The 16,588-nt window shown below is 45.0% G+C and overlaps 1 protein-coding gene across 5 annotated transcripts in view; it reads left to right on the top strand.

The window, feature by feature from the left end:
- The window catches only part of TENM2 (teneurin transmembrane protein 2), a 1,321,709-nt gene that overhangs the window by 333,852 nt on the left and 971,269 nt on the right, over nucleotides 1-16,588 (top strand). For all 5 annotated transcript variants that reach the window (XM_055129736.1, XM_055129737.1, XM_055129735.1 and 2 more), the window contains one exon: nucleotides 13,281-13,572. In XM_055129736.1, the coding sequence (XP_054985711.1) occupies nucleotides 13,347-13,572 (226 nt within the window). In that variant the 5' untranslated portion in view covers nucleotides 13,281-13,346. The remainder of the gene's footprint in view (nucleotides 1-13,280; nucleotides 13,573-16,588) is intronic.

The raw sequence follows: 16,588 nt of genomic DNA, 5'->3' as shown, positions 1-16,588 counted from the left end.
TAAGCATTTTGAAGGAGGAGCTGGGAAATGTGGGGTGCATACCCCGGCTTTCATCCATGTCTGTCTCAGTCATATATGAGCTTCCGAGAGGCCAAAGCAGTGAGATGCAGTCCCCAGTCCCTCCCCACATTCACACCCACCAGCACCTCTGTCTCACATTGGAGATTCCCCGTCGTCGCCATATCTGTTGTGCTTCAAAGGTTGGGACTTGTGCTTCTTCCCTAGAAAAGTTGCACTACCTCCGAGATGTATTTGCGGATGTGCTGTGTTCAGGTGGGTCTGTGGCTTATGGCCTTGGTCGTAGGCAAGTCATGCAGAGGACCTAAGGATAAAGAGACGGTAACTTCTCCATGACATAGTCTTAAACAGAGAAGCATGCCACCATATTTAGCACGGTATTTAAGAAACAAGTATATTTAGCACGCTATTTAAGAAACAAGTAGCCAATTCAGTTAGCACATGGCTCAGAGAAGGGGGTTGGGGGGAGATCCTTTACAGCTCTCCAATGGCGCTTTCAAAAGAATTTCTTTTTATTTTTTAAATGTATTTAAAATACACCATTAAATGGTGTATTCGATGTGCCAAAAACAGTAACAACAAGTCTCACAATGGAGATGTTACTGGTGCTCGCTCGAGCAAATTGATGAGCAACGGGATGACAGTGATACAGTGACACAGTGAAATGTAGTTTTTAAATTAATTTATTAAAATATTTTTATCGAATCACTTGAGATAGACCTTTATAAAGCTGTTCATGGTTAAGTTTCAGTCATACAGTATTCCAAAACCCATCCCTTCACCAGTTCTACCACAGTATATTCCCAACACCAGTATCACCAGTTTTCCTTCCATCACCCCCGCCAGCTTCTATGGAAGGAGCTTCTTCCCTCCCTCTGTCTCTCTCTGTGGTTCTCTCTCTCTCTCTCTCTCTCTCTCTCTCTCTCTCTCTCCCTCTCCCTCTCTCTCTCTCTCTCTCTCTCTCTCTCTCTCTCTCTCTCTCTCTCTCTCTCTCTCTCTCTCTCTCTCTCTCTCTCTCTCTCTCTCTCTCCCTCTCCCCCCCCCTTTGGGCATTGTGGTTTGCAACACAGATACGGAAAGGTTATCAGGTATATCCCTTTACCTACTTTTAACATTCAGCTCTTGTCCAGTAAGATAATTCCTAGTAATTATTGTCATGCTGGTTCCTTTCTATCTTACCAACCCTCCACCCCATACACACTTGCAGTTGATTCCAGCCATTGACCGAAAATTGAATTGACCAAAAATTGAGTCAGTGTAAGATACACAGTCACTCTCAGTCATGCAGTGTTCCAATACCTTCCCTTCACCAGTGTACCTTCTCACATTTCCTACCACCAATGTCTCCAGTTTCCCTCTGCCCCACTCCCCTGCTTCTCTGGCAGGCATTATTTGTCCTCTCTCTCTCTCTCTCTCTCTCTCTCTCTCTCTCTCTCTCTCTCTCTCTGTATTTACTTTTGGGCCTATGGTTTGCAATACAGATACTGAGAGGTTATCAGCATCTTACCTACTTTCTCGATTTCCACATTCAGATCCTGCCCCCAAATAATCATTTCAGAGTTTCTTTCTAAACCATGAGCCTGCGCCAGTGACAAACAGGACTGTTGGATTTCTGAAATAGCCAGCCCAGAGAGGAAGAGCAGGAACCCGGAGACGCTTCTCTGGCTCCTTTCCTTCCAGACTGGGGTCTTGGCTGATCCACCAGGATTAGAAACGAGGGCGGTGGGTGGGGGGGTTGAAAGAGGGCGCGGGAGGGGAGAGTAAGGAGCTTGCTAAGGTCTGAGTTCTGAATCCTACCCAGTCGGGGTGAGCCTCTGGCGGCACACATCCCACTGGCTCTATAGTCTGTGTAGAAGAAGCAAATGCTCCTGAACATGTGCATGGTTCCAGGGGGGGAGACGAGGCAGAGAGGACAAGGCGAACGGAACAACTGCCTGCCCCGTTGGTCTTGCCAAGGACAGCCGCCACAGGCAACCTGGGGTGTATCTCCTGTTGACAGCGACACACAGATATGCTCATGTCAGCTACACACGCACGCACACACACACACACACACACGCACACGCACACGCACACACACTCACTCACACACGCACGCACACACACCTCCAGTGGGCCTTCAGCGATGAACAGCTCAGCCCCCTGAAGTAGCAGGAGAATCTGGAAAGTTAATCGTGAGCAGCGTTACAGCTCAGAGGATGAGTTAATTAGACAGAGGCTCGCAGGCAAGATCTCTGTAGTCTGTTCCGCTGAAGCGATGGACCCCACTTAGGCAGCTGATGGAAACAGCAGTGTGAACACTCTTCCAGGGAGGAGACGAGGAAGGTAACAGAACGGAAGCCTCAGCCCCGCAGCCGCGGGCCGACAGAGGCACCGCCGTCCAGTAATTGCCGCTTGCCAGTGCTGGGAAACAGATTGCAGGCTCGGGGAAAGGATCTCTCATTTTGGGGTACCATCTTCCCTGCTGATTCAAGGTGACGGTCACGACTTGCACCTCTACACTTGTATGTCCCCATGGGAACTGTTGTCCTTGACTCTCCAGGGTGACTGTGCACCTCGTCCAGGGTGGGAACAAATGCTCCTGGTCATGTCCATCTGGCCATGTTTGGATTCAGACCAATGTCCTCTTCTTTCAGAAACATTTTAAGAAGAACATGCTGGCAGATGCTCATCTTTTGTATCATAGCTGGTTATTTACGATGCTTTTCGAGGGGTCACAATATATGGGTGTGTGCTTGCACACACACAAGCACGTGCACACACGCACACACACACACATATCCTATTGTACCAAAGTCATAAGGTGTTGGCGCATATTAGCAAAGAAGGGATCGGTTGATTGATTGATTGATTGATTTGACTTTCAAAATGAATTTAAATTGGTTTAAATTTTACATTTATTGTAAAATTACTTTTACACCTTTAAAAGATTATTTTGGAGTAAGGGAGGGCTAGGGAGGTAGTCCAAGTAAGAGAACACATGGACATGATTGTAAGTTCAGGCTTCGCCTCCCTCCCCCTCCCCAACCAATCAATCAAATCAGTCAAGCTGACTGGGTATAAAATCAAAGAGTGGTAAATGGCAGCTGTGGCATAACCAAGAAAGTGAAGCTCGCTTACCCAGATTCAGATTTTTTAAAGAGATCTTCCAGAGTAGGCCTTTATTTTCATTCCACTGTTTGACCCTGAGTTTGCGGGGTTTCCTGAGCTTAACAGCACAAATCAAGTCTTCTGCTTTGACAGTGGTTTTGTGGGAACATACGTCTCCATTTCTCTGGGATAAATGCCCAGCAGTGCAATTGCTGGGCTTGATGACATTTGCATGTTTCATTTTATTTTTATTTTTTTAACTGTTGAAATGCTTCCAAAGTGGCTCCAAATTTTTAGCTGGCCAAGAACCTATGCTCGATTCCTCTTTTCTATACCCGTGCCAGTAGGCAGTGCTCTGACGGTGTATTTTATTTTAGCCCTTCTGGCCAGTTCCTAGTACTGTCTCATTGTAGTTTTAAGTTTCTCCGAGCTAACTATTTTCACTCTAATTTGGCTAACTTTTACAAAAGGGTGAAACTCATTCAGGGGGTTATGTTCCAGGTGGAGGGGTAATCTAGGTAATCCACTTGTCCTGATGCCATTTATTGAAAATGCCACATTTTGTTAAATTCCTTTTACATCTTTAAAAGCCTAGTTCTCCCTTTTGGAGAACCTGACAAGGTACTTATTGCCCACTTGGGAGAGCCTGACAAGCTCCCCGTGGCGTATTCATATCCCAAATACAGTAACAGATATATACATACCTCTCGGAGAGCCCAGCAAGCTACTGAGAGTATCCCATCCGCACGGCAGAGCCTGGCAAGCTACCCGTGGCGTATTCGATATGCCAAAAACAGTAACAATAGGTCTCACTCCCCTGAAAGAGCTTCCAATCATTGGGAAAGACGAGTAAGGAGAGGCTGCTGAAATCTCAGGGCTGAGTGTAATAGAGACAGTACTGGTGCCCGCTCGAGTAAATTGAAGAACAACGGAATGACAGTGATAACAGTGATAACCTTTAAAAAAATCATCAGGGGGACTAGAGAGGTAACCCTTGTAGGCAAGTACATGGACATGATTGCAAGTTCAAGCCGTGGGACCCCATATCCCCACCCCAAAATTTCTCTTATTAAGAAATCAGTTGGTCATATTTTTACATGGCTTTCTTGTTAATGCTCTAGAATGATTCATTAGTTTTTGTGTCTATTCATCTGAGAGCCCGGCAAGCTACCGAGAGTATCCCACCTGCACGGCAGAGCCTGGCAAGGTCCCCGTGGCGTATTCGATATGCCAAAAACAGTAACGACAAGTCTCACAATGGAGACTTGTGCCCGCATGAGCAAATCAATGACCATTGGTGCCTGATCGAGCAAATCGATGAACAACGGGATGACAGTGCTACAGTGCTATTCATCTGCCAACAGCATACATTATTTATTACTAAAACTATAGAATAATTCTTAAGATTTGGTAGAATTATTTTTGCTACTTTCATCCTTGCTATTCAACTGTGCTCAGGATTACTTTGACTCTGTGCTCAGGGATCACCCTTGTGGTGCTCAGAACACCAATGGGACCAAACCAAAATAGGCTGTCTGCAAGGCAAGTGCCTAACCCCTAGACTGTCTCTCTAGCCCTTTATTATTTTTTTTTGCTTTTTGGGTCACACCCAGCGATGCACAAGGGTTACTCCTGGCTGTGCACTCAGTAATTACTCCTGGTGGTGCTCAGGGGACCATATGGGATGCTGGTAATCGAACCAGGGTCAGCCGCGTGCAAGGCAAACGCCCTACCCGCTGTGCTATTGCTCCATCCCCACTAGCCCTCTTTTTAAAAAAGTGTTGCTTTTGCCTTTTTCCATTCCTCTCCATTTCTGCATATATATTTTTTCAATAATCTCACCTATATCTTCAATTTTTTGCTGGAATTTTATTCAATCTGTGTATAAACAGGGGATGAATGGATGTTTTGCTATACTGATCCATCCAATCCCTGAACACAATAGGTCTCTGCACTTATTTAGATCTGGATTTTATCAACAGTGTATGTTTCTCAGCATATAGTCACTGTTGCTATTTCACTGGGCTTGAATCTGAAGGATTTCCTATTTTTGAAAGGGGCAAATAATAATGTATTTTATATTCATTGCCAGGATATTGAAGTGCAGTGGATTTTCCATCTGTGTCATCTGTTCTGTGACCTCATGAAACTCACCACTTCTGGGGATGGCAGCTTTCCTGGGATTTTTTTTATACAAAGAGGTCTTACAAAAAGAGGCCCCGTTCTATGTCTCCTTTCTGCTATGAGTACTTTTACTCTCGTGTTACTGCACAGTATGTAGCCAAGTAGCTGATACCACCCACCACTAGGGGATACTGGAACCACCACGGCAGGTCTCAATATAATAATGTAATATATTATATTATAATCATGCAATAATTGTTATATTATAACTATATATTATATAATAAAATATTATATAGTAGTATATGTTGTATATTATATGATGCAGTATATACTATACATAGTATATATTATATACTACACACCTGACCTATACTTGTGCTATACCATATAATATACTATACTATATCACTGTGCCACTGTCATCCCATTGCTCATTGATTTGCTTGAGCAGGCACCAGTAACTTCTCCATTGTAAGACTTGTTACTTTTTTTGGCATAGTGAATATGCCACTATGTAGTATATAGTATACTATACTATATAGTATTCGATATGCCAAAAGCAGTAACAATAACAGGTCTCATTCCCCTGACCCAGAAAGAGTCTCCAATCGTTGGGAAAGATGAGTAAGGAGAGGCTGCTAAAATCTCAGTGCTGGGACGATTGGAGACGTTACTGATGCCGAATCGAGTAAATCGATGAATGACGGGCTGACAGTGATACAGTGATATAGTATGTGATAATATACTATATGATATATCATATATAACATAATATAATAAAGGAATATAATATAGTAATGTTATGCATAATATAATATATATTACATAGTAATATAAAATAATATAATAACAGCCTCAAGTGCATTTGGAGTTGGGAAGGAGTTTCTCTATTTTCTTAAAGAAGGTAGATATTCAGGAGGGTGCTGAGTCCTTCATCTTTCCTCTGCGAAGGGGCCAGTAGGTGGAAAGACTTTTGAGATCCAGTGGTCTAGAAGCTCCAGCACTGGAGCAGGAACAGGAGAACAGACATCCTCGCAAGGAAACGCAGCTGTCCTGCATCAAGAAGCATAACATTAGCTGTGAGCTTTTTGCTGATGTTCCTTATAAAGTTGACGAAGTTCCCTCTATACTTTTTCCCTTTGGCAAGCTTTTTAATTTAACTTTTCAATGGCGAGGGAGTGGGGGTGGGTGATGGACACACCCATCAGTGCTAGGGGCTAACTCTAGGTTCTGTGCTCAGAGATTGTCCCAGCACTATAGTCATAGTACACGGGGATCCATGGGGTGTCAGGCATTGAACCCGGGACTCTTGCATGCAGAGTCAACACTCCAGTCTCTTGAGCTGTCCCCCAGCCCTCAAGAGTTTTTAATTATAAGTAACTATGAAATGTTGCCAAATTCTTTTCCCAGCATTGATTGATATTATTGTGTTTTTGTGTAATTTTGTCTTTTTTTTTCACCTGTTATTATTGTGGATTAAATGATTTTTAAATTTTAAGCTAACCTTGCATGGCCAGAGTAAACCTTATTTGGCCCTGGTGTGTAATCCTTTTGGTATATTGCTGACATGTCTGCTAATAGAAGAATTGGCCATCTATATTCACAAAGTATATCAGTCTTTAATTCTTTTGATACTGACTTTGTCTGCGAATAATTGTTTCACAAATGAATAATATGAGGTTCTTCCCTCTTCTGTTCTCTGAATGAGATCTTAAAGAATTGGTATTATTTCTTCTTTAATATGATAGAATTCTCCAGTAGAGTCATCTTCCCCCCCCCCTCCGTGTACATGTGAGAGAGATAGATGGATAAAGTGTTTAAGTTTTCCTACCTGGTTTAAGACACTTCAGGTGATCTTTTCCATATTGGGTGAGTTGTGAGACTTTGTATTTTTTGAGGTATTGATCTGTTTAATGTTAGTGCCAAATCCATTGGAAGAGGGGGATCTATTCATTTTTTATGGTATTCTCGAAGTATCTTGTTCATGACCTCATAACTTCTAATAACATCCCATTTCATTCCTAATATTGGTGATTTGTGTCTTTTTTTTCTTGCCAGAGACTTGTCAATTTTATTGATCTCTTTAAAGAAACATGTTTCTTTGCTTTTTCTCTGTTGGTTTTCAATTTTCAGTATAATCAGATTTGGTCTTCCTTTCCTCTTGGCTTAGGTTCTTCCCCTCCTTCTCCCCTACCCCTTTTCTCTAGAATCTTGAAGTAGAAATTTTGACTATTGATTCAAGACTTCTCCTGTTTCCCACTGGATGCACTTAACTCATTTTAAAATTCTTTCTAGCACAGCTATTGTAGTCTCCCCAATTGTGATGTTCTATTTTCATTTCTTTTCACTTGGATATGTATTTTCATCGCATGTGAGACTGCTTCTTTTATTCTTAAATTATTTAAGAAAGTATTGTTTTCAGTTGTTGGAGTTTTTCTCTTATCCTTCTGCTATTGACTCTGGTTTGGCTCCTCAGCAATACAGTAGGTAACCTAACTTGCACAGTTTTGATGCTTTTCAACTACCTTGAAATTTATTCCGTTTTTGCCCAGTATCCGGTCTGTCTTGATACTAAGTTCAAAGGACACTTCACTGTGTCACTGTCATCCCATTGCTCATCAGTTTGCTTGAGCGGGCACCAGTAACGTCTCCATTATTAGACTTGTTGTTACTGTTTTTGGAATATAGAATATGCCACGGGGAGCTTGCCAGGCTCTGCCATGTGGGCGAGATACTCTCAGTAGCTTGCTGGGCTCTTCGAGAGGGACAGAGGAATCAAACCCAGGTCGGCCATGTGCAAGGCAAACACCCTACCTGCTGTGCTATTGCTCCAGTCCAATGCACACTTAGCGAGAATATATGATATGCTGGTGTTAACAGTAAAATGCTATAAATGCTGAAGAGGGCTGTCGGTGAATTGTATTTCAGGTTCTTTCATATCGTTGTTGGTTTTTCGAGGAGTTGTTTTATCAGTTGTTGGCATTGTGGTGATGAAACTTCCAGCAATATTTGTGTATCTATTTACTTCTTTCTTTCACTATTATCATTGCTTTGCCTTGTGTATTTATAATTCTGTTTGTTTTAGTGCATACATATTTAGAGTTGTTGTTTCTTCTGGGAGGAATTATTCTTTGTTCTTGTATAATATCCTTCCCTGGCTCTGGAAATTTTCTTTGCCTATGAAATTCCCTTTATCTGATATTTATACAGTCCCTCCTGTCTCCTTTTGATTAATGTTTGCATTATGTACTCTTTTCCTTAATTTTACTTTGTGCATTCCTGGATTGTCATGTTTAAAGCAACTATCCTTGTTGATGGTGTAGAATTAGATCATGTTTTTTATAAATGCTGCAGACATAGTTTTTAAACATATGCATTTATTCCACTTAAGATTTAATACAGTTACTGCTATTTTAGTTTTTGGTTTATATGTGGTCTCTCATTCTCTCTTTCCTTAATTTGTTCTCTTGTTTTGCTTTTTGGTGAGTTATCAGATATGTATTTAAACTCATTAGGATTTATCAATAATAATTTTCAGTGCATCTCTTTTATATTTGGTATATTATACACACATCTTGGTGCAGTATTCGGCTTTCATCACTGCACCATGATTACAATCTTCCTTTCTGTCCCCACTAAAATACGATTTTTAAGAGTATTTTCTCTACATATTTTTTTTGGCTTTTTGGGTCACACCCAGATATGCACAGGAGTTACTCCTGGCTTTGCACTCAGGAATTACACCTGGCAGTGCTCAGAGGACCATATGAGATGCTGGTAGTCAACCCGGGTTGGCTGCATGCAAGGCAAACGCCCTACCCTCTGTGCTATTGTCCCAGCACCTCTACATATTTTTAGAACCTCAGTGCTGATACTGTAATATTTACTGTCACTGTCACTGTCATCCCGTTGCTCATCGATTTGCTCGAGCGGGTATCAGTTATATCTCCATTGTGAGACTTGTTGCTACTGTTTTTGGCATATCGAATACACCATGGGTAGCTTGCCAGGCTTGTTCATAGCCTCCTATGAACCCACTCTCTGGGGTGGGTAGCCTTGTTGCTTCCATAGCAACACAAAACTCTACGTTTCCATTTTGCTTTTGCTGGTACATGTGGGATGTCCTTTGGCTAGAGGGTAATGGTGATAATCTCAACCTTCTCTCCCCATTAGGCTCCCCGTTTTCAAGTTCTTCGGCTAGAAAAAGCTGGCCCTGGTTGGAAATTTTGGGCATCTGAGTCTATTGATGTCTCTAGGTTGCCAATGTCTTTGTCTCTGTGTCTGGGTTGTATAGAATCTAGTCCACGGGTCTTACCTACTACTGTTCCTTGGGTCCTGAACTTTTCATTGAATCTGCCTCTTCTTATTTTTAGTCTATGTGTGTCTGTTTGTGTGTGTATGTGTATGCACCACATATCTTTACATAGTGGGAATGAACAATAGATAAAAGTATTTCTACTTCCTTTTACTGGAGCAGATATTTCTAAACTGTGCAACTTTAATAATATGCCGGATATCCCAATGTTGATATAAATGTCTATTTTTTTTATTAAAAATTTTCAAATAACAGGCAAGCTAACTACAAAATGTCTGTAGGCCTTTACAGCCCATTCTTCATTTAGTTTCCCAAGAAATTATATTCCAAGCCTCAGATTTCTTCTTTTTAACCACATGATCTATAAATTCCTATGGGCTGGGGATATAGCCCAAGAAGTACAACACACTGGTTTTATGTTTAAGGCCCTGTGTTCAGTGTTCATATTCAGCTTTGAAATCAGCTGGTCAACTCTAAACAGTGTTCATATTCAACTGGATTCATGTTCAGCCTTAAAGAATACATTTCACTAGGTACTAAAATCTGTACTCTACACCTGTCAAGATTTTACCCAAAAAAAGTGGCATACAATAGGATATTTAGGTGCACACACATATATGTATATGCACATGTGTATAATGATATTTATACATGTATATAGCTAGAAAGATTTATTAAGGAGATTATCTTCAGGAGGGTTGGAGCCATAGCACAGCAGGTAGGGTGTTTGCCTTGCACGCAGCCAACCCAGTTCAATCCCTCTGTCCCTCTCGGAGAGCCCAGAAAGCTACCAGAGTACCCCGCCCGCATGGCAGAGCCTGGCAAGTTCCCCGTGGTGTATTCGATATGCCAAAAACAGTAACAAGTCTCACATTGGAGACGTTACTGGTACCCAGTCGAGCAAATTGATGAACAACAGGACTGGACAACAGTGCTACAGTGCTACATTTATCCAGAGGTGACAGCCAGCAAGTGGTGATCAAGGCTGTAGCCAAGAAAAAGGAATCTAACAGGGAATGATCACTGGGCCACCAAATTGCATGTCAAGATGTCCAAACACTGAAATTCGTGTACCTTATAAATAGGTAATATGCCTCCAGGCTTTGCACATAGAGCATGATTTAAAATACTTATGTGTGGCTGTGTCACATAGACACACACAGAAAGTCAGCCCATTTTCCCAAGCGTGATGCAAATGAGAAAAGACAGGATTTCATGAGTCAGGAACACAGAAAACATTGAGAAGTAGAAAAGTGGGGAAAGAAAAATGGTAAGGTGTACCCCAGGCTCCTAATCTCCGTGTTTCTCTCAGCTCCTGGGAAACAGCTCTGGCTGTCGGTGCAGGGGGTGGGGAGGGGGGAGGGGCAGCGTGGGAGGGGGTGGTCATTGATACCCCGGAGTAAGGCTGAAGATTCTTCCAAATCTGCCTGTTGGAGTGCACGTGTCCATACTGCCTGTTAGCAGCCTACAGGGGGTTTTATTACCACATCTGTTTCAAGTTTTATGAAAGCTCTAAGAGTAGATACCGACCTTTTTTATTTCACATACGCACACCCTTTCTCTTTTATTCTCAGTAGTCGAGAAGCTGAGTTTAAACGGCTCATGGAGGGGGTACTAGAGAGACAGCACGGTGGTTAGGGGTCTGCCTCACATGCAGCTGATCAGCTTCTGTGCCCAGCAGCCCATAGGGTCCCCTGAGACCTCTGAGTGCAGAGCTGGGAATAAGCCCTGTGCATGGCCTCCAAGCAAAAATTAAGTAGAAGACTATCTGGGGTTGGGAGAGAGGGTAATGGTGAAGAGTGCTTGCTAGCATTCCATTCTGGGGACCACATGGTTTGATCAAGCGTCCCAAAAACACTAATAAGTGGCCTTCCCAGGGTCCCCGAATGTCCTCTGGTGAGCTCAGACCCAGCCAGGACCCCTTAGCTGCTTCTTTCTGTCCGGAAGGATGCCAGGCATGGTGCCAACCCCTAGCTAGTCCTCTGGGGTCCATGAAGGAGCACCCCCGTCAGTACTGGAACTGGCCCCCAGATTACAGAGAACTCCAAAACTAGTGCTCGGCTCTCCCAGTAGACCCTCAAACACAGAGAAGGAGCGTGAGCCAGGGTGGGCCAGACCCCTGCCGTCCTGGCACTGGGCTGTGTTTTCCACTTTAATTAAGTCCATGTTTGTCCATTCTGCCCAGTCCCTGGCCGGGTGCTCCAAGCTACTTTGCATGGCCAGTGAAATCAATCACCACCTCTCCTTTGGAAGCAGAGGCATCCGGGCATTTCTGTGGTGTGTGCAGAGCAGAAGGCTCGTGTTTGGTGTCCGGCAGGCACTGCCCAACCCCTGGTGGTGGGCGGAGGGCAGACTGGCATACACTATCTGCTGGCCAGTTTCTGGCACCGAGAAATGCCTTGCCATCCTTTGGCCTCTATCGTTTTATTGTTTTGTTTTGTTTTGTTGTTTTTTAGGCTCCACCTGGCAGTGCTCAGGGTTTACTCCTGGCTTTGTGCTCAGGGCTCAAACCTGGGTTGGCTGCATGCAAGGCAAGCACCTTAGCCACTGTCCATAGAGACAGGCTGGAGGGAGGGTGGCGGGAGGGAAACTGGGGACATTTGCAGTGGGAAATGTACACTGGTAGAGGGATGCATGTTAGAACACTGTAGGACTGAAACCCGACGGACCCTGATCAGCTTTGTAACTCTATCTCATGGTGACTCAAAAATAAATTTAGGGCTGGAGTGATAGCACAGTGGGTAGGGCGTTTGCCTTGCACTCGGCCAAGCCAGGTTCGATTCCCAGCATCCCATATGGTCCCCTGAGCACCGCCCAGGAGTAATTCCTGAGTGAGGAGCCAGGAGTCACCCCTGTGCATCGCCAGGTGTGACCCAAAAAGCAATAAATAAATAAATAAATAAAATTTAAAATTAAAAACAAAATCAAAATCCGGTTTTGATTTTGAGCTGCTTCATCATATGATATTGCATGGGGGTTTACTGACATCTTATGTCTTCGGCCATATAACATATACATATATATTATCAAAGTAAGTCTTATTTAAAATAAGTCTCTACTTGTACTCTTAAAATGGGTGGTTTTTTAAAAGTATGTAAGTTATGTTTCAATAAATCTCTCTCTCTTTTTTTTTTTTTGCTTTTTGGGTCACACCCTGCAACGCACAGGGGTTACTCCTGGCTCTGCACTCAGGAATTACTCCTGGCAGGTGCTCAGGGGATCATATGGGATGCTGGGAATCAAACCTGGGTCGGCCACATGCATGGCAAACGCCCTCCCCACTGTGCTAACACTCCAGCCCAAATAAATTTTTAATAAAAGCAAAAAAATAAAATAAAGAACTTTAGCAATGCAAGTATGGTTTCCCTGAGTGTGGCTTTACCTCTACTCTATAGATTTAAAAATAAAATAAAATAAGTCTCTATTACTTCCCCCACCACCACCATGCAACACACACACACACACACACACACACACACACACACACACACACACAGCCCCAAATCTATTTAAACTTCATGAAAATGAACTGAACTGCATCACTGCATCGTGTTTTTCTCCTCTAGCTGTTTGCTTTACACATCCCCGAAATCTTTACTAAAAACTTGCACTGACTATTAATATCGTTGTTGTTGTTGTTGTTGTTATTATTATTATTTTGGTGTTTGTCTGGGAGCCCGAGGTGGTGGTCCCCGTGCTCACGCTCTCTCTTCTCCTCCCGCGCCGGCAGGGGGCCGGTGAGCCCGCGGCCCGGCGCCCAGCCCGGGGTCTGCACATCCCCCTGCGGCCCGCCGTCATGGACGTGAAGGACCGGCGCCACCGCTCGCTGACCCGGGGCCGCTGCGGCAAGGAGTGCCGCTACACCAGCTCCTCCCTGGACAGCGAGGACTGCCGGGTGCCCACGCAGAAGTCCTACAGCTCCAGCGAGACGCTCAAGGCCTACGACCACGAGAGCAGGATGCACTACGGAAACCGGGTCACCGACCTGGTCCACCGCGAGTCCGACGAGTTCCCCAGACAAGGTGCGTTACTGTCCGCGCGCGCGCGCACGGGCCCCTGGCCCTGGCCCCGAGCCTGGCAGGGTCCGTCCGGAGTCGGGGATGGGAAGTGGCACCGAGCCAGCCAGCTGCCCTGGGAGAGCAAGACAGGAACGCCCTTTCCCCACCCATCTGGCCACTCTCCTATTTGCAGGGGCAAAAAAGGGGTGTAGGGGGTGATCAAAGCATTGCCGTGGTCCAGACACCCTCTGGATGGGATCCTGACCACTGACCCGTCACTCCTACCGATGTGCTCCTGGCCATCCCCTGGCGAGCCACAGACCCAAGGAACCGCATCATCATCTGTGGCTTCTCTGCTCTTCTTGGAGCCTGTCCCCTGCCTCCGGGAACTCTGATTTTACTGCTCCACCCTGGGGGGCTTCGAAGCGAGAGTCTCCTTGACCAACTGGCTTCTTTGGGGATTTTTGTTTGTTTGTGTAGTTTGTTTGTTTGTGTAGTTGGTTGGTTGGTTGGGGTGCCCCTTCCAGCTGTGCTCAGGGCTTACTCCGGGCTCTGCGTTCAGGGATCACTCCTGGCAGGGGTGTCCTGTGATCGAATCCAGGTGGGCTCTGTGTAAAGTGGAATACCCTAGCTACTGTACCATTACTTCAGAACTGCGCCCCCCGCCCCACCCATAGCTTATTGTGTAAGATGTATTAAACCTCCACCCCTCATGGAGTCATCTATAATTTTGATCCCTAACATATGCGGTGTTTGTTGAAGTGTGTGTGTGTGTGTGTGTGTGTGTGTGTGTGTGTGTGCTTCAGAGCAAAGATACCTGTGTTTCAAGGTACCTGTCACAGATAAAAATGGTTCATGTTACATTTGTCCAGTTTCATGGAGAATCTTTATGTCATTGGGAAGGAAAATAGTTTCACCCCGGCGCAAACTCTTGTGCAATGGCCTAACATCCGTGAGAGATTCTCTTAGGGAACTGTTGTAAACACAGAGACTCGGGACAAAAAAGAACCACACTGGGCCAGGAGGCACTGTGGGTGTGTGGACCAGGACATCTGCACTCTGTCCTCTGTGTACAGTGGTGACACTTGTACAAACAGCTTAGTGACATGATAAGCGAATGCTCAGAGATACCCCAGCTGCCCCGAGAAAACCAAATGTCGGGGCTCACCAGCTAGATTATTCTATCATTTGCTTCCAAAACCCATTCTTTATTTCTGATTCCATGCCCCTGGCAGTAAATGCTACCACTGAGATTTAATTCCTGATGAGATTTTGTTTGCTAGCTTGCATCTCTGTCCTCTCAGGATGTTGTAACAAAACACCATAAACCGGTGGCTGTGATCCACAGACGTTTACTTAGGGGGCCAGAGAGCAAGCGCCCCATGGGTCGAATGCAGACTCTGCAGGCAGGAGGCGGAGGGGCCGGGGAGAGGGGATCCCCGGCACTGAATACTCCCTGATAACTTTCCCCTCCCGCCCACTCCAGCACAGAACTGGGGTAGCTCCTAAGCACTGCCGGGGTGACTCCACATCAACCGTAACAGAAGGAAACGATTTTTCAGGGTTCCAAAGGCTGAAAATTTAAGATAGAAATATTAGCAAAATACTAGCAGATGGAGCACCTGGATCTCTCATCCTATTTGTGGGGTGACTCTTTCCTCTAGTCCTCATCTTCCTGGATGTCGTCTGTAGGGGCTACTGTCCTCACTCATGAGGTCTCTGGCTCTGCTTCAACATCAGCTCAGAACCCACCTCCTAACACTACAGAGGACTGATCTTTTGTTTCAGGAGTTTTTGATTGGGGCCAGAGCGTCTAGCAGGGAGGGCATTTGCCTTGCACGCAACTGACGGGTCCAATCTCCAGCATCCCATAGGGTACCCCCTCCCCCGACCTCCCCTGAGTACCACCAAGAGTAATTTCCTGAGTCCAGAGCCAGGAGTTAGCCCTGAGCCTCGCCAAGTGTGACTCAAAAAGCTTTAAAAACAAAAGTGTATTTTTTAAATTTAGTTTTTGGAAATTACTTAAAAAGCCATGATTTACAGGGGCTGGAACAATAAATAGCACAGCGGGTAGGGCGTTTGTTTGCCTTGCACGCAGCCGACCCAGGTTCGATTCTCAGCATCCTATATGGTTTCCTGAGCACCGCCAGGAGTGATTCCTGAGTGCAGAGCCAGGAGTAACCCCTGTGCATCTCCTGGTATGACCCAAAAAGCAAAAAACAAAAAAAAAATCCATGATTTACAACGTTAGTGATAGTTGAGTCTTAAGTATACAGTATTCCAACACAAATTCCACACCACCCTTGGCAGCTTCTTTCCCACTTCCTCCTTCCATCTCCCACATCTGCCGCCTTTCAGGGTTTGATGGTTGTAGTTTAGGTCTCATGATTTCGGTGTTGTTGAGTCTGGGCTTTGAATATATAGCAACACCACTCTCCCATATCCCCAGCGTCCCCGAGGTCCCTGTTCCCCCATCACTTCTCTTTCTCCTATTCTTGCTTCCTTCTCAGTTTCCTTCCTTTTCTGTCTTTCTCACTCCTACACTCTGGGATCAAGTGTAATCTAGACATCCCCCCGTTACTACATTCCGTTTCCTCGTCGCGTTATTCTGTATACCACAGAGAAGTGAGATTACCCTGTGCTTCTCCTGCTTCTGACTTACTTCATTCAGCCTGATAGCTTTTTAACTCTGTTGCTCCATGGTTTTCCCCTTTCTCCCGCTTTCCCCCACCTCCCTGCCCCAGTGCCAGAGATTGAACCCAGCAGTGCACATATCTGCTGACAGAAGAACCGGGGAGGGTTGAGACTGGAGAGATAGTACAGCAGTTAAGCTATTTATCTTGCATACACCCAATCCAGACAGAGTCTCCTGCCCCCACACCTGGCTGTGTTCACGGGTGCTCCTCAGAGGAGGACAGGTTGAGTTTCCCTCCCTGTCCCGAGCAGAGCGCCTGTGGCCCAGCCACAGCCATGCTCAAGGCCACTCTCCACATGCTCGGACGAGCCTCACACATGAAGCAACTGGCAGAGGAACCCAGGT

The sequence above is a fragment of the Sorex araneus genome, chromosome 2 (assembly GCF_027595985.1).
Source record: "Sorex araneus isolate mSorAra2 chromosome 2, mSorAra2.pri, whole genome shotgun sequence".
Taxonomy (NCBI): Eukaryota; Metazoa; Chordata; class Mammalia; order Eulipotyphla; family Soricidae; genus Sorex; species Sorex araneus.
Note: the sequence above shows the minus strand (reverse complement) of the source record. Positions and strands in the feature narration are given on the sequence as shown.